Source organism: Erpetoichthys calabaricus, chromosome 5 (assembly GCF_900747795.2).
Source record: "Erpetoichthys calabaricus chromosome 5, fErpCal1.3, whole genome shotgun sequence".
Classification (NCBI taxonomy): domain Eukaryota; kingdom Metazoa; phylum Chordata; class Cladistia; order Polypteriformes; family Polypteridae; genus Erpetoichthys; species Erpetoichthys calabaricus.
Genome location: NC_041398.2, coordinates 12,433,485 through 12,461,078, shown reverse-complemented (window position 1 = coordinate 12,461,078; position 27,594 = coordinate 12,433,485). Strand labels below are relative to the sequence as shown.

General features: G+C 42.6%; 2 protein-coding genes and 1 long non-coding RNA gene across 26 annotated transcripts in view; 2 read left to right on the top strand and 1 right to left on the bottom strand.

Moving 5' to 3' along the window:
• Nucleotides 1-27,594, bottom strand: part of LOC127527858 (uncharacterized) — a 687,118-nt gene that overhangs the window by 345,593 nt on the left and 313,931 nt on the right. For 6 of the 14 annotated variants that reach the window (XR_007935008.1, XR_007935010.1, XR_007935006.1 and 3 more), the window contains exon 3: nt 2,164-2,319. The exons of 1 other annotated variant lie outside the window; for it this stretch is intronic. This is a non-coding gene — a long non-coding RNA (uncharacterized LOC127527858). Of the gene's footprint in view, nt 1-1,555; nt 1,749-2,079; nt 2,320-27,594 lie in introns of those variants that run through there. 7 more of the 14 variants (XR_007935012.1, XR_007935015.1, XR_007935013.1 and 4 more) reach the window with 3 other exon arrangements.
• Nucleotides 1-27,594, top strand: part of LOC114644514 (tripartite motif-containing protein 16-like) — a 428,510-nt gene that overhangs the window by 87,102 nt on the left and 313,814 nt on the right. Inside the window, exon 6 of one of the 9 annotated variants that reach the window (XM_051927882.1) lies at nt 1,102-1,643. The exons of the other annotated variants lie outside the window; for them this stretch is intronic. Coding sequence (XP_051783842.1) covers nt 1,102-1,643 — 542 coding nt within the window. Of the gene's footprint in view, nt 1-1,101; nt 1,644-27,594 lie in introns of those variants that run through there. 9 annotated transcript variants of the gene reach the window in all.
• LOC114643665 (tripartite motif-containing protein 16-like) overlaps nt 1-27,594 on the top strand; it is a 484,979-nt gene that overhangs the window by 329,269 nt on the left and 128,116 nt on the right. For all 3 annotated transcript variants that reach the window (XR_007934976.1, XR_007934977.1, XR_007934979.1), the window contains one exon: nt 1,987-2,892. The gene's annotated coding sequence lies outside the window, so the exon portion shown is untranslated. The remainder of the gene's footprint in view (nt 1-1,986; nt 2,893-27,594) is intronic.

Below are 27,594 nucleotides of genomic sequence, written 5' to 3'. Positions count from 1 at the left end.
TTTGACCCCCATAGAAACACAAAACACGTTCTTATAATTCTTCTTAATATTTTCTTTGGTGTTAAATACCATTTGCTAAGTATGATAGTTTTGGATTATAACTGCCTTCATCACCAATATCTTCCCTTCCATTGACAAGTTCCTTATCCTCCAAACTCTGTTTGTTTGTTGATCTTTTTTCCATTTCTTTCCACTCCATCCTCTCCGTACTCTCGTCTCCAAATCTTATCCCTAATACTTTCACCACATTTCATAACCTTATTCTTCCTTGTGGTTTTTCTTTCCATTTCCCCCAAAGGACGCATTCCCTCTTATTGAGGTGTAAAGTTGAACCTGACCCCCTCCATAAACACTTGTGTATGTTCTGTTACTTTATTTATACTCCATGTATCTCTGACTATTATTGTTATGTCATCCATATATGGAAACACTTTTATTTGTTGTCCCCCCCTTCCTGGTACTTCAACTCCTCTTATATTTATGTCCCTCCTAATTTTATTTAATAAGGGCTCTATACACAGAATAAACAGCACTGCTGACAATGGACACCCTTGTCTTACTCCACATTTCTCCTGTATCTCCTCTGTTAGTTTGTTATTTACTTTTATCTCACTTCGTATATCTTTATCGACTACTTTTATCCGGTCCAGAAAACCTTCATGAACTCCCATTTCTTGGAGTATCTTCCACATATATTTATGTGCAATTCTATCAGATGCTTTCTCCAAATCTAAATGTAATATTGCGACATGCAGGTTTCTCTCTCTCCTGACATTAATACAGTCTCTTAAGACACACCGGTTATCTGCTGCACTTCTCCGCTGTACCACACATGTCTGCTCTTCTTTTATTACATTCTCAATATTTGTTTTCAATCTATTTGTCTAAACTCTTGTCAATATCTTCTTGTCTGTTGTTGTCTTTTTATGATTTAATTTTTAATCCTCACAGATTCTGTCCAATCAGATGAGCTCTTTACTATTAGTGTCTGGTCAGCACAGCTCCTGATTGGCTCTTGTTAATTGTCTATGTTGTGCTCCGCCCCCAGTCCCGTTACACACTCCCAGAATTCCTCACTCGTTTTCTTTTCTCTCCTTTCAGACTTCTGTCCCCTCACACTGGACATCAACACGGCACACAGAGCCCTCCGTCTGTCTGAAGGGAACAAGAAGGTGACATGTGAGGTGACAGTGACTGAATATCCTGATCATTCTGACAGATTTGACTGCTGGTACCAAGTTCTGTGCAGAGAGGCTCTGACTGGGACTCGCTGTTACTGGGAGGTGGAGTGCAGTGGAGACGTCATGTGGACTGGAGTCGCATATAAAGGACTGGGCAGGAAAGGATGGGGTGTAGAGTGCCGCATTGGAAACAACAACAAGTCCTGGTGTTTGCAGTGGTCTCATTCCCAGTACTCTGTGTGGCACAATAAACAGCAGACTGTAATCAGCGCCCCCTACAGTCCCAGAATAGGTGTGTATCTGGACTGGCCTGCTGGCTCTCTGTCATTTTATAGCGTCTCACACACAATGACCCTCCTGCGCAGGTTCAACACCTCCTTCACTGAGCCCCTCTATCCAGGGTTTAATCTTTATTTAAACTCCAGTGTAACAATCAGCCATCTGACACCATGTGACCACTGACCAGTACCCTCCACCGGTCACTTGATGTCCCCACAAACTCAGGTGTCTTTGTGTTTGCAGTTTGGGGTCAAAATTAATTTTACACTATAGGTGGGGGGGCAGCACCTCAGTGAGTGAATTTGTGGATGAGAATGAGGGGCGAGTGCGGCTGTCAGGGTCTCCATTTTTATTGGGTCTGAGTAGCCAATCAGGTGTGTGTGTCATAATGAGGGGCGGAGACACCTCAGACCTACAAATACCAGTCTGACCAGCAGGGGTCACTGTTGATTCACAGCCACATGTCCTTCAGGCTGACACCCCACCTGCTGTGTCCCTTGAGTGTCACTGAATGTCACCTGTTAAGTCAGTCTATATAGCGCCTTTCAGTAGTGCTGCTCCAGCAGGACCACATGCCTGTCTCAGTATCCAGAGCCTCATTCCAGTGACTATTTAGGAGCACAGAGTGACAGAAGTGACAGGAGTGCTGGCCTGTGAACAGACATTGTCTGCCCCTCTATTAGTTACTCTGGTGGTCTGTCACCTCTGAATGAATTCACTGTGAATGTCTAAAGACGAGGACTCACCGCTCAGTCACATGTCGGCCATACTGATGGAGTTTGGTGTTTTACTGAGTCACTTGGTGTCACATTAGACATTAAACTGCACCTCCTCCTTGTTGTTCCCACTGTCACCCAACCTCAAGGAGACGAGTCAGCTGAATGACTTCACCACCACTGTCGGTGTTCAAAGTGACAATCAGATGTGACACTTGGGGACACTTTTATCTTTCCACTGACACACACATTCCCAGGATTAATTTACAATTCCCTTAGGACCCCACAAGGACCGGCGTATCACCTGACATCAGTGTGTGTGAAGAAGCCAATGAAGGCCCAGGCTGACAGCCCCCCCACTGTGTATTACAGGCCGCACCAGCAGATGGCGACTATGACTTCTAAATCTGTCATCTTCATGGAGTCTGAGGGGTTAAAAGGAAGAGGAGAAGGTGAATAAAGAGTGAGGGGTGAGGATGATAGAGAAGAGCATCAGGGTGATAAAGGGTGAGATGAGTGACCTGAGACAGAGTGAGTCAGACGAGTGTGTCACTTGTGTGTTTGTCAGTTTTGTTCCTCCCTCCTAATTTTCTCCTCTTTGACTCGTCACACAGTGATGGCCATCCTGTGATCACAGATTGTATTTGTCGTTGATCAAATCCGTATCTCGATGTGTGACTGACGTCTGATTCTTTAAGTACTCGCTCATCAGACAGGTTGTCACCAGATGAGCTCTTCACTGCTGACCTAAGCCCTGCTGCCCTCTTCTCTCTCCTGTCACCTCGGCCATTGCTTCAGTCCCCACTGTGTCACCTCATAAAGTCACTGGTCTGTCTGGTCACTCAGGTCCTCATCACAGCTGCACACTGGCAGTCGTTCAAACTCTACAGGCTGACAGCCATGTTGTCCTGTCGTCTGATGTTTGTGTTTGTTGAGGTCGTCTCCTGCTGACCTTGGGGGCTTTTAGAGCTCAGGATTAATGAAATGAAAATGTCAGTCAGCAGGGTGGGCAGGTGGGCACATTCAGGGCACAATGTCATTTAAAAGTCGATGAGCACACTGGACACATCGCCAGTCACTGATAATCGACTCCACGTCAGCTCCTGTGGCCCTCATCATGTGCTGTCAACTCAGACGCTGGTCATGTGACTTGCACCTTAGTGACATTCCTGTGACTTTCAGGGCTGTGACATCAGCTGATTCTTCTGGAGCCAAACTGCTCCCTCTTGTGGCCTCTCTGCATATTAAACACATGAGAAGTTAGGATGTGAAGTGTTTGGTGAGATCTAAAAAATATTCAGAATATTGACATCACCTTGAAGGACAGTTTGGTTTAAAAATAATTAATGTGTAAAAGAATACTTATTTTAGATTAATCTTTAGTTAATTATGATTAGGTGTTACATTCACAGAGGTAAATGGCCTGTTAATACTTCACAGTTTGTAAAATTTGAATTGGCTATTAATTTAAAAAGATCAAAACACAAAAATAAAAATATGGATGACTGTTATTTGTCATATCCGTTCCTTTGGTAATTTTTGATTTGTAAATTCTGCTGATCATATCTCATATTTTGAATGTTCTGATGATATTAAGACTTCTTGTTTATGATTGATCATCTTTAATAAAAGGACAAGTGTCTGTGTGTCTGTCTGTGTGTCTGTCCAGTCACTTTGTTTGTGTCTTTCCAACAGATGGTGCCTGTGACGAGTTGAGTGGTCCCTGTGACTCCAGTCTGACCACACACTTTCAAGATCAGCTGCTAATAAATCCTGACATTAAACTTTATTAGGTACGCTTCTTAAACACTTTTAGTTTTATCCTACCATAATATTCAAGTGATGGCTGATTGCATTCTGTACGCACTGCTGATATTATATGAGGAGTCAAAGCTGCTGTAGTTCTGCTCAGATGTGGATTAGCAATAAGAAGAGACGGCTACTTCAGTCACCTCTCGAAGGGCAGCAGCTGATATTCAGACTTGCTTCAATCGACACCAAGTGTGCATCTCTGCAGCCCAGAGCCTCCACCCTGGAGCTCCAAGGAGGTGGCGTTGACTCCACTGGGCGCCAACTGGGAGGAACTTGGAGTTCAAAACACTAAAGTGGCCTGCAATTCTCCACGTTGACCACTAGAGGGGGGTGTACCGTCATATTAGTCAAACTTAGTCGTAATAATGAGGTAGCAAGTCATATAATTATGAGATGATAAATCATAATAATATAATAATAACGATCAAGTGCCAGTGACCTGCTATTACTATTAACAGGCTTGCATTTATTTTGGTTCTGCTTCTTTAGCAACGTGAGACTCGCAGTCAGATTAACTGCATTCAATTAATAAATTTTGGGGTTTGTGTTAAGTAGCGAGAAGTCAAGTAAAATGACACCTTTATTGGCTAACTAAAAAATTACAATATGCAAAGCTTTCGAGGCAACTCATTCTCCTTCTTCAGGCAAGATGCAATAAAAAAAAATTGATCGCAGAAATTTTAACGTGACATCGCAGATTATTCAGCAGCTGAAGTTCTTAAAGATTTGCGCCACTCGTCCAGCTCAAGTTCTCCTTCCTCCTCAGTCGACCTTCTCTTCCCAAGCCATCCCATAATAGTGGCACACACTTCTTGGACATGCGACACAAGAAAAGTGAGACGAAGATCAGAGAATCTGCGCAGACCCTCACGAGTTCATGTCGTTGTGCTCACCGCCGCCTCCTGCTGTGCAGGTTTGACAGTCTGACAGCTGAGCAATGAAGCGCCTACTTGTGGCTGAGCTCCTCGTGGCCAGTCGGCCGGCTGAACCTGACACCCCTCGAGCGGCTCTCGTGTCCGCCTCGCCTGCGTTTACATGGCGGAGGTGCGCTGCTGCCATCTCGTGGCCAGGCCGAGTACTGCAAGTGAATTTAAATAAACGGGAGAAGCAGGAAAGGCCGCATGTCGTCTCGAGTAGTCTGACATCATGAGTGTCATTCATAAAATGAGTAAATGAAAGACGCTACATATCCTGCCTTTCTCCCTGTGTTGGCTGGGATTGGCTCCAGCAGACCCCCGTGACCCTGTGTTCCGATATAGCGGGTTGGAGAATGACTGACTGACTGAAGACGCTACATAGAATAAGGATTGAGTGGTAAACATGTAAACAGGCAAGGCAGGAACAGAACAATAAATAAGAATGAGACTAAAGCAATAATGTCAGCAAGAAAGCAGCTCTAATTCACATCAGGAGATGTTATTGGCTTTATTCAGGTTTAAGACATCATTTTGAATTTCCCAGGTTGATTGTAAACTTACTGACTTGTTAATGTCAGACTTCAAGAAATTCTTTATGCAGAGAGTGATGTGAAGTGCAATTTAAATACAAGAACAGAGATCATGCACTTTACTAAAAGGACAAGTGTCTGTCTGTGTGTCTGTAAAGCTGCTATATCTGTGTCATTCCAACAGATGGCACAAATGGGACATCACAAATATTTGTAGTAGTAAAATGATGCACCATCTGTTGGAATGAATAATGCAATGTATTTTATTGCTACAAATGTCTGTAGTGACAAAAGTCATTATATAATAAATAGAAAATATGAACTGAGCTAACCTGACAAACAGTGCAGCAGAAGAACGGGAGTTTGTGGACGTAATCAGCGGCTGATTTTTGGTTTTTAACCCACCAACAAGGAGCGATTGTCACAATGTGAAGGTCTCTAATAATCAGGGTGGAGGTGAGGACTGTTGGAATGCAGCAGCGCTGCGCTGTGCCACCATGCCGCCTCTCAATTTAAGTGTCATATCTCAAAATACAGTGGATTGACAAAGTCTTCAGACTCTTTCTACAAACTTTATTGTGGATTTAATTTTTTATGGATGAATTTCCCATTTTTGCCCATTGAATCAACATTTAATAACTCATCATGATGACATGAAGATGTGTTAATAGAAAGGTTAATAAATGTATTAAAAATCACAAAACTGCACTCCCTCCTTCATAGACGTATTCAGACCCTTTCGTGTGTCACTCTGAACTGCACTCTGGTCCATTCTGTCTCCTTTTGTCATCCTCGTGTCCAGAACTTGAGTGGAGTCCACAACTGAATTGAGTGGCCGTTGTTTTGTAAGTCAGTTGTGTTTCTGTGTCTAGAAGGTCCTACAAATCACACTGCATGAGGTCCAAAGAACTTTCTGTAGACCTCCACCAAGATCACATTCTGGTAAGATGGAGATCAGGGCGAGGGGTTCAAACCATTTCTAACACGACAGAGGCGTGACCACGGGGGGGGGGGGGGATGGGGTGGGCACTGCCCTCCTCCCCCCCCTCCCCCCAAAGGGACAAGCCGTGCCCTCCTCCCTGCGAAATGCTCTGTCTGCCCAATGAAAACTCCGGAGAAGAATAACATTTGATTTTCAAAACTGAGTTGCTTTCCAATTGTCCCGTTTGAATTTGGTGCGTATCCGTCAGTGTCTCCTCCACTAGACAGGCACAGTGCTGCTCACAGTTCATTTTGCAGCACGTTTTGAACCTGTTGACCACATTCTTTAATTAAAACAGCGTATACGTTCCATTCTTCTTTTATTTTCTGGTTGGTAACACCAAAGGCTTTGCATAGGTGGCTTATTATAAAGCAGACATCTTCAAACTCTGTCCCTCCGCAAACTGCTGGCTCCATGGTTGAGCCCAGTGTCAGAGGGGGACACTTTTACATTTTTTTTGTGCACTGGGTGGCTCCATTAGGCACCCACTGTTGGGACTGGGGGGTGAGAAGTTAAAAGGCTATCTGTACTTATTAATGGTATTTGCTGTCCTGCAAGGGAGTCACTGCTTTGAAGTCTGCCCTTGGTAGAATGTCTGTATTTACCTGGCTTGGAAATATTGGTTCTGAATCAGCATATCTGAACTTATTAATGTTTGGTAACCATACATTTTGTTTGTGTTTTTATTAATTGTTAAACCCAGGCAATTTAGATGTGCAATTGATTAACTGTTGTCCAGGACTGACAACAGAGGGGTGAAGTAAATATAAACTGCTGGCCAGCAGAAGGCAGGAGGGACAGTCCACAGGAAACACTGCCAAGACACTCGGACAGGGCACAGGGGCTCGCAGGCAGACAAAGGTACCTGGCTGGCACAATGTGAGGCACAAGGACAGCAACACTTCCAGGGAGGAAGAGACAGCTCCACAAGGAGACGCCAGTTGTGGGTCCAGCGAAAGAGGGAATCTGCATGAAAGGACCCAGTAAAGCTGACAGACGAGGAATGAGGCGTGCCTAGGTCACAGCAACACAAGGAGCCCAGAGTCGAAGAAAAAGGAACAACGAAGAGACACAGACAGGGAGTCAACAATTTGACACAACTTCTGCCGGGGAACAGAGTGCATCCATGAACAATTTAGTGTTGGGGTAACACAGTGCCCAAACTGGACTCTGCACCACTAAAGGTTGTATCCTACAATTCTTGTTTTTACGGACTTTTAGAGTGTGGACTGTGTATTTTTCTTTTACAAAAAAGGAAAATAATTCCTGATATGTTTAGGTTCTGTTATGTTCATTTATCTTTTTAATGTACCTTATATTGTCCTGTACAATAGAACTTACTGTTGCCTTTTCCAGAAATTACTGTTGTGTCTTTCATTGTGTGTTTACTCACCGCCCAATTTAAACAAACCTGTGTGCTATTATTGGTAAATTTCAGGAGTTCCCAGTCTCTTAATAAAACTGGGTGGCGTAGTCGGATATTTTAATGGTGTCTAAGTTAGATTACCTATAAGTGTGACCAGACACCTGTGACATAATTTTGGCAGTAGTCGGCAGGATTGGGCTTGTGAGTAACACACTTGGAAGTACTAGGCATTTTTTTAAAAATCATTTTTTATTTAGTTATTGATTTTGTGGGGTAGTTTTATTGTGTTTTTTTTATTATCATCATGATGAGGCCTATTTTTGCCGGTGCACCTTGGATTGCCAAGTTTAGTGGGGAAAAAGGTGATTTGAAATATGCTGAGTGGAAAGAACAGATGCAGGGGTTATTAGAAGCTGCTGAATATGGGGAGTCTCAAAAGGTCAGTATTGTGATGGGAGCCTTGACTGGGGATGCCAAACGGGAAGTCAGTGTGTTGAGTGTGGAAGAAAGAGACAGGGTTACAAAGATTTTTCTTGTTCTAGATGGATTATACGGTGACCAAGTCCCGTTAGCTACTATGATGTCACAATTTTACAGTTGTGCACAAAGGACTAATGAACCTTTCAAGGCTTTTGTCCTTAGATTGAGAGAACTTCATTGCAGGTTACAACAGCGTAGCCCAGCCCAAGCCCTCTCCGATATACAGCTGCGAGATCAGCTCTTGTTAGGCCTCCATGACAGTGGATTGCGACAAGCACTACGGACATTTGTGCGCCATAATCCACATAAAACTTTTGGGGAAGTGCATCAAGAGGCCCTGCTGCTGGAAGGGGAATGTAATTATACGGGACACAGGGAAGCAACTTGCGGAGCTATTGGTGAGTTGTCCACAACTAACTCTCATTCACAGGCAGACTGGAGACTAGCATTCAAGGCTGAGATTCTGGGTGACCTGAAAACACAGATGAAGGAATGGACTCAGGAGCTGCTGAAGGAACTGAGGCTAGCAGTTCCACAGGTTGATGCTGCCCAGGCATTAGCACACTCTCAGCCAGATAGGAGGCCTCGCACTAACAGCCGTTATGCCTGGGATTCACAAGGTAGGCCCATTTGTAATCAGTGCAGACAAGCAGGTCATTTGGCACGGAACTGTCCATCCTCTAGTGGGCGCCCTACTTTTGAACTTGTGAACCCTGCAGCTGTGGGCCAGATAGCAGGGTTGGACAGTGAAACCCGAAAGGCAATATCCCCTCTTATTGGTGAATGTCCTGTGGTACAGGTCACCATTGAAGGGAAAACCTTAACTGGACTGTTAGACACTGGATCCCAGGTTACCCTGATGCAAGAGAGCTTTTTCAAGCAGCATTTTGCAGATAACATAGAAGTTGGGCAGGCCCCGTTTCTTCTAACCCTGAAAGCTGCCAATGGGTTGGATATCCCCTATACAGGGTATGCCACAATGGATTTTGAGGTGGCTACTGTGAAGTTACCAGCCAGAGGGGTTGTAATTGTGAGAGACGAGGTCCAGACAAGCCCATTGCTGATTGGAATGAATGTAATCTCTGCTTGTTGGCAGGCTGATTTTCAGGCTCCAGAGTCACCAGTTGTACTGTCTCGAGCAGCCCCCAGTACGCAGGGAGCAGGGTCTAACAGCTCTGCTGTGTGTCGACATGCCAAGGCACACCGGGAAAATGGATTCAGCAGATACGTACAACCAGCCTTCTGCCATAGTGTGAGGGTCCCTGCCAGAGGGGGCACGAGGGAAGAATGGGGGAAGGGACGTCTGCAGAATCTACCCAATACAGGTCAAACTGCTAAGGGGAGGATGGATAAGGCAGTACAACCTAATACAGCTTGGCATAAGAAAGCTCAGGCTATTACATTGCTTCCTGGAGAAAGGGTATGGCTGAGAAATAGAGGTAGACACGGACAAGGGAAGCTGACAGGTTGGTGGAACCAAGAACCCTATGTGGTGCTGGGCCAGGTAGGGGATTCTGGGGTGGTGTATAAGGTGAGACCAGAAGGGGGAGGTAGAGAGAAAAATGTGCACCATAATGCTTTAAAGCCTTGTTGTTTGTCTCCACTAAGTGCTTCAGCTACCCCAACGGCCGAACCATCTCCACCTGGACTTCCCATATATGGGTTTTGGACAATGGGAAACCCAGCCTCTACAGAAAATAGTGATGTCCCAGAGAGGGGAGCTGTGGAATTGTGGGGAAAATTTGGGGAGACCCCCAGCCCGTTATAGAGAATAAGAAGATTAAACTGATTGTCTGGGACTGACAATGGTTAAGTCTGGGGGGATGTCAGAGGGGGACACTTTTACATTTTTTGTGCACTGGGTGGCTCCATTAGGCACCCACTGTTGGGACTGGGGGGTGAGAAGTTAAAAGGCTATCTGTACTTATTAGTGGTATTTGCTATCTTGCCAGGGAGTCACTGCCTTGAAGTCTGGTCTTAGAGAATGTCTGTATTTACCTGGCTTGGAAATATTGGTTCCTAATCAGCATATCTGTACTTATTAATGTTTGGTAACCATACATTTTGTTAACTTATGTTTTTATTAATTGTTAAACCCAGGCAATTTAGAGGTGCCATTGATTAGACTGTTTGTCCAGGACTGACAACAGAGGGGTGAAGTAAATATAAACTGCTAGCCAGCAGAAGGCAGGAGGGACAGTCCACAGGAAACGCTGCCAAGACACTCGGACAGGGCACAGGGGCTCGCAGGCAGACAAGGGTACCTGGCTGGCACAATGTGAGGCACAAGGACAGCAACACTTCCAGGGAGGAAGAGACAGCTCCACAAAGAGACGCCGGATGTGGGTTCAGCGAGAGAGGGAATCTGCGTGAAAGGACCCAGTAAAGCTGACAGACGAGGAATGAGGCGTGCCTAGGTCCCAGCAACACAAGGAGCCCAGAGTGGAAGGAACAACGAAGACACGCTGACAGGGAGTCAACAATTTGACAAAACTTCTGTGAACAATTAAGTGTTGGGGTAACACAGTGCCCAAACTGGACTCTGCACCACTAAAGGTTGTATCCTCCAATTCTTGTTTTTACGGACTTTTAGAGTGTGGACTGTGTATTTTCCTTTAAAAAAAAGGAAATTAATTCCTGATATGTTTAGGTTCTGTTATGTTCGTTTATCTTTTTAATGTACCTTATATTGTCTTGTACAATAGAACTACTGTTGCCTTTTTCTGAAATTACTGTTGTGTCTTTCATTGTGTGTTTACTCACCACCCAATTTAAAGAAACCTGTGTGCTATTATTGGTAAATTTCAGGAGTTCCCAGTCTCTTAATAAAACTGGGTGGCGTAGTCGGATATTTTAATGGTGTCTAAGTTAGATTACTTATAAGTGTGACCAGACACCTGTGACATAGACTGCATTGGGGGATCTATAACACACTCCTAAAATAAGGCCTCATCCCTGAATGCTCTCCAGACAAATCCAGACGACCTCACTAAGGTGGGCTCATCGTCCAAATGAAGAGGCCTTGAGTTTAAATTTTGTCTGACAAAATGAGCAAAACCCCCCGGCCCCCCTTTTCAGTTCTGTCTGTCCTTCCTGATAAACGTCTGCCCCTCCATGTCCTGCTAATCCCATCAGGTTTGTGTTATTGCTGTAATATCATATTAATGCTTAGCTACATATTATTACAATTGATTTATTTTACTCTCATTACTGATAGCATTCAGGTGCGCATTTTAATGTGTTTGTTCATTTGAGTTTTGCACTTTAACTTTGGGTTAGAATTTACATTACTATGCATTCTTATTTCACTGTTGCTCATGTTAGAGAATTGAAATACAGTATGACATCATAAACCTTCTGAAATACAAAAAGCAGATCTGCATGTGCAACACAATCAAGTCGAGGCTGCACAGTAAAACACTCGATAAACAGGAATGAAAGGAAAAGAAGGATTTACATTCATGTTATATTTGGTTTTTAGCAATTAAAATAATTTTACTATATAAACAACATATAGCGTTACTTAAATAATATTGTTTTTTGTATAGAATGACAATTGCATCTTAGCAAGACCATTTACATTTAATAAAATAATAGCAAAGATAAAGGCCTGATATTGAGGTCTTCTAATATGGCAGTCATCATGGAGAGAATTTATCAAAGCCTAAACCTTTATAAACATAAAACACATGGCTTTAGTAGAGACAGTATGGTGATTAGAATCAGATGATTTGAATTCTTAGAATGTTAATGTGGAGAATAAACTGGAGAGCAATAAATGGCTTAACTTGTAGTATTAGGTGTGTAGTGAGAAGTCAAGCAAAGGGACTGAGCAGATTACAATATGAAGGGCAACTCAGGGCTCTTCTTCAGGCAGATATTATCAATACGTATCACACATACATTACAGATATTATCAATACATATCACACATACATTACATTACATCCTGCCTGACGAAGAGACCTGTGTTGCCCTTCTATATTGTAATTTGCTCAGTTAGCCAATAAAGGGGTCATTTTCCTTGACGTCTCACCCCACTCATAATGGCCAACACGGTACAACACCCTACTACTACAGAATTAGTTGTGCAAAAGAAATAAAGTTGTCATTGTCTCCATGTCTTTGTATATTTTTCACAACATTATGGAATTTTGCTGTCACTTCATGTGACACAGGGTGGCATGTTGGCACAGTTGTAGCGCTGCTGCCTGGTAGTAAGGTGACCAGGTGTGCCATTTGCAGGTTCTCCCCTTGTCTCTGTGGTGTCCTCCAGGTGCGCCAGTTTCCTCCCACTGTGCAAAGACTTGCAAGTTAGGTGAACTGGTGATGCTAAACTGGGCCTTGTGTGTGTGTGTTTGCCCAGCGATGGACTGGCATGCTGCCCAGGGCTTGTTCGTGCCTTGTGTCATATGCTAGCTGAGATAGTCTCCAGCTCTATATGAGACCCTGGTCTGGATTAAGCGGGTAACAAAATGACATGTCATCCTGTGACACAGCTGTGTAGATTACATTAATCAGAAAGTCGGATCTTGTCCAACGTGTGTGTGTGTGTGTATTGTGTGTGTGGGTGTGTGTGTGTGAGAATACATCTTGCTACTGACAGGCCTCCCGTCTGGTCTGGTTGCTGCCCTTCTTGCCATGCTGCCCAGGTAGGCTCCTGCACCTTTGCTCCTGCACTGTACAACGAGGCCTTTTAAAGTGAATACATGGATGAATTGATGGATTTCTTTTGCTGATCAGTTGGGCAGCATGGTGCCTGCTGGGTGGTCTCACTGCTTTATAGATCCAGCAACCTGCGTTTTACTACCACACCTAACTGTTGTCCATGTGAACTCTGCATGATCTACCTGTGTGGAGAATTTGTCCTCCTGTTACAAAAACACATGCAGGTTAAGTTAATTTATGACTCATAATTGGCCCCAGTATGTGAATGAGTGGGTCACGCATTAGACTGCCACCTTAATAATAATAATAATAATAATAATAATAATAATAATAATAATAATAATAATAATAATAATAATAATAATAATAATAATAATAATGGGCGGCACGGTGGCGCAGTGGTAGCACTGCTGCCTCGCAGTTAGGAGACCCAGGTTCGATTCCCAGGTCCTCCCTGCGTGGAGTTTGCATGTTCTCCCCGTCTCTGCGTGGGTTTCCTCCGGGCGCTCCGGTTTCCTCCCACAGTCCAGAGACATGCAGGTTAGGTGGATTGACAATTCTAAATTGGCCCTAGTGTGTGCTTGGTGTGTGGGTGTGTTTGTGTGTGTCCTGCGGTGGGTTGGCACCCTGCCTGGGATTGTTTCCTGCCTTGTGCCCTGTGTTGGCTGGGATTGGCTCCAGCAGACCCCCGTGACCCTGTGTTCGGATTCAGCGGGTTGGATAATGGATGGATGGATAACAACAACAACAACAATAATAATAATAATAATAATACATTTTATTAATATAGTGCCTATCCCATGCTCATGGCACTTGTCCAGGATTTGGCTGTCAGACCCTGAATTGAATTAAATGGATTTGCGAGCAAATTATGTGTTATGTCAGTTGTCTGAGAGTATCAGTAAGTGACCAATAAATAAATAAATAAATACATCATAGTATTCTTAAAAGTAATAGAAAGATTAAACACACTTTTGGGAAAAAATGGATTAATAAAAAGATCTTTACATTACTAGCACTTGAAATTATAATATACAGTACATGTTTTTGCCCAATAATTCCTGCACTGGAAATCCACATTCAGTTTATAAAAGCTTATATAGCGCCTTTCATAGCGATTACATATTGTGTTACAAAGCACTTAACATAATACAGATATGTATGTTTGGAAAATTAAACACAAATATACTTAAATTGATAACTATATGTTTGATTAAATGGAAAATTGGTAAGGTTTTACGATGAAGAAAACTTTATTTAAAAACGTATCCCGATTTACTTCCATGTAGTGGGCACTCCAACGGTAAATTGCAGCCCTGAAGCCGTCTTCCGAAGCACTATCCTCATCAGAACCTTACCGGAAGTGCCGGTTAACAACGCGTTTTCAAGTTACAAAGATCCCTGTATTTATTTCTTATAAAATACAGAAAATCCGCGGATAAAAATGTTTATGCATATATGTGTCAAATTAAAATAGACTTACGCACACTTGTTTGTTAATAAACGAATAAAAATCGTTACAAAGCAGTTTTCAAACGCTCACGTTGAGTACATAGGAAACCTCATTAAAAAACAAAATTATTAATAACTTAAAAAAATATAAAAGGAAATTTATGCCGTTTGGAAGACTGAAACATACCGATATTCTGAACAAACTGTGAAAAAATCAAAGCAATCGGTGAAGTGGATCACGAGATTTTAATATGATATTTAAACACCTCTAAGCAAGTGCACTGTGGATGGCATGTCGATCAGAAGGCTCAGACCTGGCAGGGCATTTTATGGAGCAACGCAATCGGCAAATTTAAAAGTTGTTGACTTCTTAGATAATTATGTGTCAGTTAATAATCGTATGTCTTCACCCAGATAACTGCATTTTTTAACTTTTTTCATGTTTTATGACCAAGACAACAGGTAGAGAACTTTTGTACCTTCAGCACTACAAAATGGCAAATAAAAAATATAAAAAGAAAAAATTCTGGAAAAAAATGGTCATTAAGTCAAAGAGCAGATTAACATAAATGCAAACAACACAACTCCTGCTCTGAAAAACAAATGTAGTAATTTTTATGTGGAAAAAGAGAGAAGGTTGCAAAATAGCCCTACCGTGGATAGATAGATAGATAGATAGATAGATAGATAGATAGATAGATAGATAGATAGATAGATAGATAGATAGATAGATAGATAGATAGATAGATAGATAGATAGATAGATAGATAGACATTTGAATCTCATGATAATATTAAATAATAGATAGATACAGTGACATGCTCCAGTACCATTGAGAGGATATGCAGGAGCGGCTATAAGGGAGACCTGGCCGGCTGGGTATGAGCAGGAACATCTCTGGACATGTCAATCAGGCCTTGGGTTCATGTCAAGGTGGTTCTGTTGATATAAAGGACCTCAGAAGAAGGGGCAGGGAGGGGGGTGCCAGCCAACAAACAGGTGTTGAAGACTGGGGGGGGCAATGGAGAGGCAGCATCCATCAAACTGCTCTTGACACAAACCCTGAGCAATCTGGTGTATGGGGTGGGATTAAAGGGGGTTCTGGGTAGGGTTAGGGAGGGGACAGGTTAGAATTCACTAATCACAGGACAGGGGGCGGGCACATCATTTAAAGCCACCAATCAGAGGAAACTGGGAGGGGCGATCAAGTCCTCAATCATTTTTGACTGACATTTTGACAGAAGCACCCTGCCTTAATACTACTGATGAGACAGATGGACAGATATCTCTGTGAGGCTAACAGACAGACACGTAACACAGACAAGGCGCTCGCCGCTCTCAGCTCCTTCACAGGTTGTCTACGTATTCTCATTTATACAAGCCGTGTTATCACAGGATTTGGGAGACTTAACTAAGTCTGTTCAGTAGGCCGGTCTCCTCTCGCGCCCTATGATTAAGACACACACACACACACATACACACACATACACACACACACACACACACACACACACACACACAGAGAGAGACTCTAGTCACACAATGATGCATTGCAGGAAGAATCCAAGCAGACCACAAACTCGCTGTGATGTCGTCATACAAGTGGATTTGCTTTTCCTCGGATCATCACTTGAAGCTGCAAAATAAGCTGGCAGAAATTCCTTAATCCAAAATTGTCCAAATAAATTTCATTAAACACTAAACTCCACTCACCTGATACAGCAATAATCAGTTTTACAAAATATATCCAGACTTCTGTGGTGGGTTGGCACCCCGCCCAGGATTGGTTCCTGCCCTGTGTTGGCTGGGATTGGCTTCAGCAGACCCCCGTGACCCTGTGTTTGGAATCAGCGGGTTGGAAAATGGATGGATGGATGGATGGATATCCAGACTTTTCTGATGTTTCCCAAAGAGTTTCTCCTTCAGATGTCTATCAGGATCAGTCAGCTTGTGCCCCTTCCAGGTGTCTCCTTCATAGTGAGGCTGCAGGTGAGTCTGACAGCAGGAGGCCATGCAGGTGAGACAGGACTTCACCGCTCTGAACTTCTTACCAGTAAAAAGAAGTCAAACTCCACGACTCCAGGGCCGGCATAATTCTGAGGAGGAGGAGTAGGAAGAAGAGGAGAACTGATTGTTGTTTTCTTTAATTTCTTGATGAGTTCATTCAGCAGAGTGTTTCTGTTCAGCTCAGGCCTTGTGGTGAAGGTGTGTCTGCACTGAGGACAGCTGCACTCTTGGCTCTGATCCCAGCAGTCCGTGAGGCACTTCAGACAGAAACTGTGACCACAGAGGATGGTGACGGGGTCAGTCAAGGTGTCCAGACACACCGAGCAGGTGAACTTGTCCTGTAATCCACACAGCTGGGCTTCAGCCATCGTGAGTCTGAGGAGAGGCAGGCAGAGAGAATCAGTCAGAGGAACATGGAAGTGACTTGTGAAGAAACCAAAGTGAAAGTTAGTCTGAGCTCAGTGAGGAGGAGGATGATGATGATAATGATTCACTACTGCCAGTCCCTCTGTAATAGCCCACATCTGACTCATTCCACTTAAGTACATAAGTGTGACCCCTCCAGCCTGTCACTTCTCAGTGACACACACTTGGACTCGCTGTCACCAGCACTTACAAATGTAGAGATGTCTCTGAGACACATGAAGACTCATACAACATTTGGATATATCAGTGTTTCTGAACCTTTATCCACGTGTGCCCCATCTTTTCATTTTATTTATTGTGCCCCCCCCCCCCCACCACCTAAAGTTTTTATGCACATTTTCAGATTTTTGATTATATTGAGATCCACCCAACAACACTAAATGTTAATTTAGGAATGCACTATTGGTAGAAGTGCTCAAGTCTCGATCAGACTGGGGCATCGCTAATATGTTTTCATCATCAAAATATAGAGTCACACATGTGACACATTTCAAATTAAAACCCATCTGATAAAATATACGAAAAATTCAAACATTTCTTTGGTTTTCGTTAAATTACGTGATTTTTTTTTAGTAATTTTAATAACTCCACATTTTAAATTATTCCGTTCAATAATAACAAATTAAATTACAAATATTATAAACACTCCTAAGAACACAATCACGTCTTATTTCTAAAACATTAAGTGACATATTAGCGATTCCAGAAGTGCAGTCTAACGGTAAGAGAGAGGACTGCACTTGAATTCTGATGTCTGCTGACGGCGGACAGGCCTCTCCACGTGACATACAGTACATATACAGTAACACAGCATGACACTGGGTCGTCTACTTGTCACTCTGTTGTCACTCTCAGCAGCTCCTCTGACAGGTTTTCTGCTGTACGTCTCTCAGTAAACTCACAACAGCCAAGAAGGCAGGATGTCATCTTAAAGTTTCCAATAAAGTGACAAGTGACAGACACGTATGAGCAGGTCGCTCTGGATGTCCGGCAGTCAGTTGTCAGGCAAACTGCTGAAGCTTTTTTGACCCTGTCTCACCACAATGCACGCTCCGTGTTATATATTAGTGGAGTAATTGTTTGGGATGAGGTTTTTCAACAGGGGAGAACATACATGGGGTTTAAGGCCTGAACAAAAGTTTTAAATCTTTTGTCCTTCTCAATGGAAAATGGCTGAAAGTCACGGACTGTCATTTTCCCAGCTCAGAATCGACACTTTTCTGTCTGGGTGGGGTCATTTGTTTTGGAATAAATGTGCTTATTTAAGTTTGAGTGAAAGAAGGCTGTGATATACCTGCAGTTTTTGATAAGACAGTGGATGCTGCAGCAGAAGTTCTTGGCTCAAAACAGGACACTTTTCCAGAGTCAGTGGATGGCAGCCTGAGGAGAGAGGACGAGCTGGACGGACGACTGAGCGCTTCTTAGATGTCTGTGCAGGTTTGTTACTGATCCTGCTCTGCTCTGACGGATATTTTTTTTTACAAAATTCTTCACTCAGCTTTGCAGTCTCCAGTATCATTGAAATGCAGCCAGATGCCGTTTCTTTTTCGCTTTTCGGTGATATCTTCACTTTTTCCCGACGCGCTTGCACTTCAATTCGACTCCACGTCTCTCTGTAGCTGTGTGCCTGGACTGTACTACTACACTCGCTGTCTTCGGAGCGTCTGCCCCCTTCCTTCTTTCACATTATGGTATGATCCTAGTCTGTGGTTCCATGTGAATGGCCGCATAGTGTGCCAATCAAAATAAAGTCCCGCCACTGCCCGCAGGGATTCTCTGCGGCTGAAGATTCTGCTCTCCACGACGGGAGTCGGCTCTTCTCGTTCACTACAAAGAATCGGCTGTTAGGGGCGAACGACACATTAGTGATGGGCGGAGTGAAGCCTCATGAAGCATCAACACGTTTGAAGCAATTGTGTCGGAAATCGTATCGAAGCTTTGAAGCATTTGACACTCACCTCTCTAGGGACACCTCCTGGCCATTTGTATTAACAGCACATTTTAACAGTAAACTCTTAGAGCATTGTGGACGAATACCGAATCTCTATGAAGTTGTGATATACACCTTTGAAGTCAAAAATTATAATTGGCAATAATGTCAAGCATTGTAAATCGACATACGCTTAGCAAGTAATTATTCTGCAGTAATCGGATCAACGTTGACTAATTATGTTAGGCGCTAGCACGGATTACCTTTGTTTAGAAGTAAATGTATGCGTAACGGTGGCTTGAACAATTACGCCAGTCGGACAGCGCCAGGTCTCGTGTTCAGTAACAAACCTGATCAGCATCTGTCTGGGGATTGCAGATTTCCGTTGCCTGGTGCGTTTGATTGATAGTTCCGATTATGCGGCAATGCTCCTTGAAAACCTGGTTGGTGTTAGACTTGTAATCGGGAATTTAATCTGCATAATGTACATTCATATTCTAATTCCAATGTAAAACCAGCATATATCAGTATTTGAATTAAACTCTTCAACCAAACTAGACTACACCTCGTGGAAATGCGATTGGTCCATCACTAACTGTCACTAAATTTTGCAATAACTATACTGATACGAACTGGCGCTACACATCCACATCATCACGTGCATTGGAAATGAGACGCTGAGCTTTTGACGCACAAATGTTTCAAAACGACACCTTGAAGCTTGTTTAAAAGTGCACGTGAGATGATGAAGGGGAGGTAAAGCCAAATGTCACTGAGATATGTCGTGTGTTTACTTTTATCAGCACTGTCAATTACTTCACCCCATGTTAGCCTTGTTAATGACGATGCTGTAGACTCTTCATCGATTGATACAGACGCCGGCATGAAGATCTACTAATGCACTGGAAACAAAGAGCAGGCAGATATCCATATTTATAGTAATTTCAAAAAAAATCTGTCTTTGCCAGAAACATTTATTCTTGTTTACCGTAAGAGCAGCCCATACTAATCATGTATCTCGAAGCATGCGCAAATAAGACTTGATACACGTATATCACCTAACGTTCAAAGTACAAGACCTGCAGTTTACATATTGTAACATAATATAGCTAATACAACTAATGAAACCCTCTACGTTAGCTAGATCTACCATTTCATCATACACATGAAACAAGACACATATTTTCATTAGATACATCTTTATCACACTGCTGCCTCACAGTAAGGAGACTCAGGTTAATTTCCCGGCTCCTCCCTGCGTGGTGTTTGCATGTTTTCCTCGTGTTTGCGTGGGTTTCCTTCGGGTGCTCCGGTTTCTTCCCACAGTCCAAAGACATGCAGGTTAGGTGCATTGGAGATCCTAACATGTTCCTAGTGTGTGCTTGGTGTATGTGTGTGTCCTGCGGTGGGCTGGCATGCTGCCGGGGATTTGTTCCTGCCTTGCGCTCTGTGCTGGCTGGGATTGGCTCCAGCAGACCCCCGTGACCCTGTGTTTAGATATAGCAGGTTGGACAATGACTGACTGACTGACAGACATATTGAACATTAATGCAGTAATTATAGCAGTAATAATGAACCTGAGGAAGAAAAGGAATATTTATGAGAAGGGACAGAAACAGTGATATCGTAGCAAACAGTATAAAAAACAACATATAACACAGTAAATAGAACATATAGAATATCAAACAAGATATTACACTTCACCAGCAACCACCCGGTATCTCATAAACGGAGCTGTGTTAAAACTCTATTCAGAAGAGTCCACACCCACTGCAATATGAAGGAAACAAAAATGAATGAATAACTTCAAACGGATACTCAAAAACATTCATTAATCGGAGCTTACACAGAAGACGCCAAAAAACTCAGCAAACAATTGAACTGAATCAGAACCCCCACCCCACCTGGCACTCACTCCCTTATCACCACAATGTGTCAGAAGGTACAGCGGGCATCCTGGCCAAGTCAGGTGTCAGAATAGCACACAAACCCACCAACAATCTGCGCACGGTCCTCTTTAATGCTAAAAATAAGAAATCGATAGCAGAAACACGAAACGCAGTTTATAGTATTCCACGCAGTTCTTGCTCAGCAGTATACATAGGACAAACTTCAAAAAGAATCGCAACACGTATACAGGAACATCGCAACTCCGTCAGAAGAAAGGACTCACTTTCATTGATCTACACGCATACTAAATCAACAGGACAGACATTTAACTGGGACAAGTCAAATTTAAGGCTAGTCCTAAAAGTGGCAGAGAGCTGGCCGAATCTTGGTTATCAAATGAGAACGCCATCAACAGACACTTGGACGTAAATCCAGCATATGTAAACTTAAGAATAATTCATTACATTTATATAGCGCTTTTCTCAGTACTCAAAGCGCTATCCACACAGGGAGGAACCGGGAAGCAAACCCACAATCTTCCACAGTCTCCTTACTGCAAAGCAGCAGCACTACCATTGCACCACCTGTGAGGACACACAAGAAGAACATGTTCATAATAAATAAACTGTACACCCAATACCCCCCCCATCACACTGATTTAGCCCCCCCCCCCATCCACATAATGTTTTGCTATATATTGCCTTTGATTCTTGCAAGTCTAAGCATTATCCTCTGATGAAGACCCCTGGCAGGGGTTGAAAGCTCATTAATAAAAACTACTTTATGATACATGATACATTTTTTCTCCCTTTGTGGATCTCCAGCTGCAAATATATATATATATACAGTAATCCCTCACCTATCGCGGGGGGTTACGTTCCAGAACACACCCCCCACCTCCCCCCGCGATAGGTGAAAATCCGCGAAGTAGCGACCTATATTTATTTTATTATTTATACATATTTCTAAGGCTTTATAAACCCTTCCCACACTCTTATAAACCTTTCTCACTCTCTTGTTAACCTTTCCCACGCTCTTATAAACACTTCCTATGCTCTTAAACATTTTCTACATTCTTAAACACCGCAGACCAACACGGCACACTGCACGCAGCGATCAGACGTCAATGTGTCTGCACTCGCTTTGTGAAGGGGGGCAGCTGAACTCACGCTGAGCAGAAATGGACTTTGTGCTGCTTCTGCCAGAATGTCTGCTTGTCGCTCTGCTCGTTTGGAAGGAGGAGGAGTGTGTGTGTGTGTGTGTGTGTGTGAGAGAGAGCTGAACGCACCTTCGCTCAAACCCCCCTCCCCAGAAGCGCAGTACGCTCCTGCCACTTCGCATTGTCAAGGGGGTGGGGAGCAGAATGAACGCTAAGGAGAAGTGGACTTTGTGCTGGCTTTGTGCTGCTTGTCGCTCTGTGTGTCAATAATTTAAAAGCCTGTACATCACCAATTTTCCTGTCTCACTGTCTTGTCTTGCGTGAAGTTAAAATGTTTTATAATAGTGAGATGTTACTCATATCCTTAGCCCGACATTCACATATCATATGTGTTAACAAAGTGTGTTTTATAAGTTTACATGTGTTTAAAGCATGTGGGATGGGTATTTTAAGGCTTAAACTATAAAAATGTTTATTTATATGGTCTTTCTATATCGCGGATTTTCTCCTGTTGCTGATGGGTCTGGAACATAACTTCCGCGATAGGCGGGCAATCACTTGTATTTAAAAACCCGCGAAGTCGTGAATCCGCGAAAAGTGAACCGCGAAGTAGCGGTACAATCATATATATGTTGATTTCTATATTCAGTGAATACACGCATAACACTGTTCACTATAGAAGTGAGGCAGTGCAACACAGAGACTGGAATATTTATGAGAACAGCCAGAGTATTATGGTGAAGGAAGTGTTTTGAACCATATTAGTACAGCTGTTCTTATGCATTCTAATAGTCAGCATTTTAATATACAAAATTTGTCATTTTATATTTTGACACTAAGTAATGTACTGCACAATAATTTCAGTTGTGTTGATGATCCAGAAAGATTTGTTTCACCAATTACAACTCTGTTGAAATTTTGTAACCTGGTGGTGGAATATGCAGTGTAATGTAATTAATATAACTTCCTAACTCTGGGGTCGAAGCAGTAAGCTGACATGAGGAATGGAAATGTCCCGCCCCCATGCATTGCTGTTCGAAGCACTGAGCAGACATGCGTAGTACTGAGATTGCATCCTGATGGGGTGCCGAAGCCTCAGACATGCTGAGTACTGAGATCGTGACGGGACACCGAAGCCTCTGACATGCGCACTAGGTTAACTGAGGCTTCGAAGCCTCGAGCAGATTCGAAGCCTCGGACATGCGCATTGGGTTAACTGAGGCTTCGAAGCGTCGAGCAGATTCGAAGTCTCAGACATGCGCACTGGGGTAACTGAGGCTTCGAAGGCTCGAGCAGATTTGAAGCCTCAGACATGCGTAGTACTACTGAGATTGCGTCATGACGGGCTTCGAACGGGGATTTGAAGCCTCAGACATGCGTAGTACTGAGCTCATGACGGAGCTCTGAAGCCTCAGACATGCGTAGAACAGAGATTGGATCATGATGGGGCTTCGAAGTCTCGAGCAGACATGGTTACTGAATCTTTGTGAAGCCTCAGCACACTCAAAGGCATTGACCTCTATATTTTGAGAGTCTATCTGACACTTAACTCTCTAGTTATATTTTGTAATTCGTATTGACATTACACACTTCATTTAATATAGTTAAACTACAATTCAGGTAGTTGCTGAGAAGTAATTATTGTTCTTGTGGTTTGCTGTGATTTCCTTTGTCTGATACATAGTGTCAAAGATATATTGTCATATATGAACTTTATATATATAAAAAGATTAGGTAAATCGTGCAACCTTTTTATCCATCCATCCATCCATCCATTTTCCAACCCGCTGAATCCGAACACAGGGTCACGGGGGTCTGCTGGAGCCAATCCCAGCCAACACAGGGCACAAGGCAGGGAACCAATCCCGGGCAGGGTGCCAACCCACCGCAGCAACCTTTTTATGGACCGCTTAATTTTGTTCAAAACCGTACGTCATATAGTATACATCTATAAATATAATTTTTTTGTCTTCATTAGGAGAATACAACAATGATACTCTCGTGTCAAGTAAACCAATTTAACGTGCATATGTCAAACAACATATTTCCACATCCGCCGCAGTAAGAACAGTAGTAGTAGTTCAGTTGTGCGAAGCTCGTTAATTATCCTGATTAGGTGGCTCAATGGTACCGCAACTGTCTCTCAGTAAAAACACCAGCGGTTCGCGTCGTCGATCCTCCACTTGATAAAGGTTTTTTTCAATTCCTCCATTTAACAATATTTTCAGCTTGGACGGATAGCGAGCGAATCGAGCTGTCGAGGGAAGATTGGGCCGCCATAGACGGGCAGGGGGCACACGTCCCTAATTATATTGTGTATGTAAAGAGTTTCACTGCAAAACGTAATAAGCTTCATATTTGTGTGTTTGGAGACCCTGGTGTCGTACTGAATTTGTATTGTAGAAAAACAAACTACTGTCCAGCATGCCTAAATGTGTCTTTTCGTTTCTGATCGCTATACGGCACTACCAATTTAAGACAATTCGCTATAAACAGTTTCAGCCAATCAGCGCCTTCTAAACATGCAGAATGACAGTGTGACCCTTTATTGTAGCGGCGCAGCATCTTCGTACAGTCAGTCATTGTCCTGTTAGACTATTTACTGTTAAGTGCTGCTTGAGGTAGCGTTTATAGTACAACAGGTAGCCTACGTAGTTCTTAAATTGGTATTGAAATGCACACAAAAGACTCCTAAATTATTTATTGAAATGCCTACATTTACAGTGTCCGTTTTAGGAAGTCGTAGTTTTTACTTGTTCCCGTTATTAGGAATTACAATTTCTCAGTGTCATATATTATTCGTTACTACTCGCGAGTCCCGCATCATTGAGATTCTGATTTATATTCGGTATAAGCAATTTTTTTAAAAGGAGCGTTAATTGAACTGACTATAGCAGACTTGTCATCTTCTTAAAATGACTTTATTGATTTGATGTTGACAATCATAAGGTCAAAAACCAAGGAGGCGATGAGTTTGCACGGACTGTGCTGTTTCTTTTTCTTCGTGACATTGAATCAGTAGAGAGTGCATGATGTTAACAATGCATTCTGTCCTAAATGGCAGCGCATACGCTTTTTTATATTTCCTAAAGGCCAATGTGTCTCAGTTTGCTCATTAATATATTTTGACAGTGTATTTTAGTGAGAATGGTTATAAACATATTACACATGTTCATTTCCCATGTAGATATGTAACGTTTGGTGAGAATAAATAAAAAGTAACAACACATATAATAGTTATGTTGCATTGTTTATGATTAACAAAATTCATAGTTTATCTGAAATGTTCTACTTATACAGTCGATTTATTCCACTTCTGAAGGTGTACATTGTCGGTTTTCTCCATTGCAATTGCCCCAGAGTGTAAGGTGTGCCAGTGCAACTGAAGGGTGGCAGACGAGCTCACGTAATGGGTGACAAGGCACATCCTCACCCTGATGCCGAGGCTCTTGTCATGAATATTCCCATCTTGTGCTTTTTCTCGTTCCTGCCAGTTTACTATTATTATTGGACACGTATGTAGAGGGAATGTGTGTCTTATTTTATGTCTATGAAAGGAAGGACGGTAAAGCCTTGAATGACACTGAGTGTTGATACTTTGGGTGACACGACAGGTGAGGAGCAGGGAACGTTAAATGTGACAGTGACTGCGGGGGATTGTGGGACTGGAAGATGGTTTAAGAATACAGATATGACAAAAGCTTAGTCTTTCAATAATTTTATTTACATCAATGATTTACTCCGCTGAGCTGCAGTTCGGAAGATCACTTATTTACCCCCCGGCGCAGCCTTTGATAAGATGCATTCAGAAGGAAAGGATGTTGCTGACAAAGTCAGGTGTTATTTTGAAAGTTTGGCTCCAGATGTGCTTATCCAGCTGCTCCTTCTTGTCAGTACTTGAGTGATCTTTATGTTCACCTCTGGATGAATTCGCAAAGTTTCTTTACAACGTTTTTGTCTCATTAACGCAGAACTCCCGAAGCTTTCCTAAAATTGCAGAAGACAGTTGTGATTAGTTATGCAGCACACGCTTTTACTCACATTGCTTTTTGGAAATCAGTAATACAAATCAGCTACAGATCTGGGAATCACTGAATAGTAAAAACGTTTAATGAGAGTGTCTTGCGCATATACTGGTGTAATGACCACGTCGGCTTTAGTGAAGCGTTTCTTAGCCTCTCTGATATGATCGACATGGTGTAGAGTAGATTCTGGATTGTTATAATACGTGCTACCTTACGCAAAATATGCTCATTAATTTGTTACAGATTCTAGGTGGACACGATTCCACACCAAGGAAAAAGGTGCCCCATGTAAATCGTTCATAATGTCTCCAAAATATATTTGTTAACTTTCAGACAAGTACTACTTAACTGTTTTATACAAAATTCTTATTTCAACATATGCGAGCCTAAATTAGGATTTCATCTCGGGTTAGCGAACCTTATCGTTGTAGCAAGAACAACTGCTTTTACGCTTTGAGCCAAAGCGCTTTCACAGACTAGTGAATGACCAAATCGACTGCTGACTGCGCAGATATCAATGACGTCATTACGCAAGCGTGACTCAAAATCACGTGACGGGCGCATTTGAAGCAAGCCTCGAAGCGGCGCTTCGATCTCCAGTGCTTCGAAAGCTCGACACAGTGTCGAAACCTGAGTATCGAGCGGCCCATCACTAGCACAGACAGATGAGAGAGTTAGAGGCAACGAAGAGAGGTGGTAGAAAGAAAAAGAACGATAGCGATACATGTAGAAGAAACAAAGGAAAAAATAAACTGTAGAAAGTGAGAGATACAGACGACTGTGCTGGAAAAAGAAGAGTGGTGAGACGGAGAAACGGACAGAAAAATAAGGAACAAATGGCACTCTCCAAAAAAAGGAAAGTGGACAGCGAAAATAGGGCATTTAATCCAGAATAGACAAACTCATTTCTGTTCATACTTCCCACTGGGAGCACTAAACCAGAGTGTCTCATATATTCAGAAATAGTGCCACTTGTTAAAAGTGCCAATGTGAAACGACATTATGAGATGAAACATAAAGGTTTCGAACAAACATACCCACTCAAATCCGAAGTGGGATCACAGAAAATAATTAGTCTCAGAACCCAATATGATAAGTCCATCAGGATCCTGAGCCACACATTCACTGCCCAACAACGTGCTTATGAGTGTTCCCTCAGAGTTGCTTGGATTTTGGGTCAACACAAAAAGCCATTTACTGATGGAGGGGTTGTCAAAGAATGCATGAGTGTGGTAGCTGAAACACTTCATGAGGGAAAACGAAAACAAGAGCTGGACAAGACGTCGGCAGTGTAATGCCAGAATCAGACAGCATAGTAATTGGTGTCAAACTACAATGAATCTGAAATGTTTAGAAAATTAGAAACTGGGCAGAAAAGTCACAAGGGAGTCATAGAATTCATTAGTCGTTAGACGCCCACCAATTAAAGTCATCAAAATTGTGTAGAATGACATTTGAATTAACACAGGACATTAAGTGGCTGTCAAAATACAGTGAACTTGTGATAATTCAGAAATTTAAAGCTGCTGAGAATTTGCGATGGAATCATGGAAACCGTTATCCTATGTCAGGGGTCTGCAACCTTCACTATCAAAAGAGCCATTTTGCCCCCTCTTCCTCCAAAGAAAAATAGTCTGGAGCCGCAAAACATAACACAGCTTATAAACTTTTAAAAGTTTTAATCTTTTTTTAGATTTTACATGTTACAACCACGGAATACAACAAACAGAAGTGCAGTGTGCATGTGTAGGCCTACTTTGAAATAAATTTAACT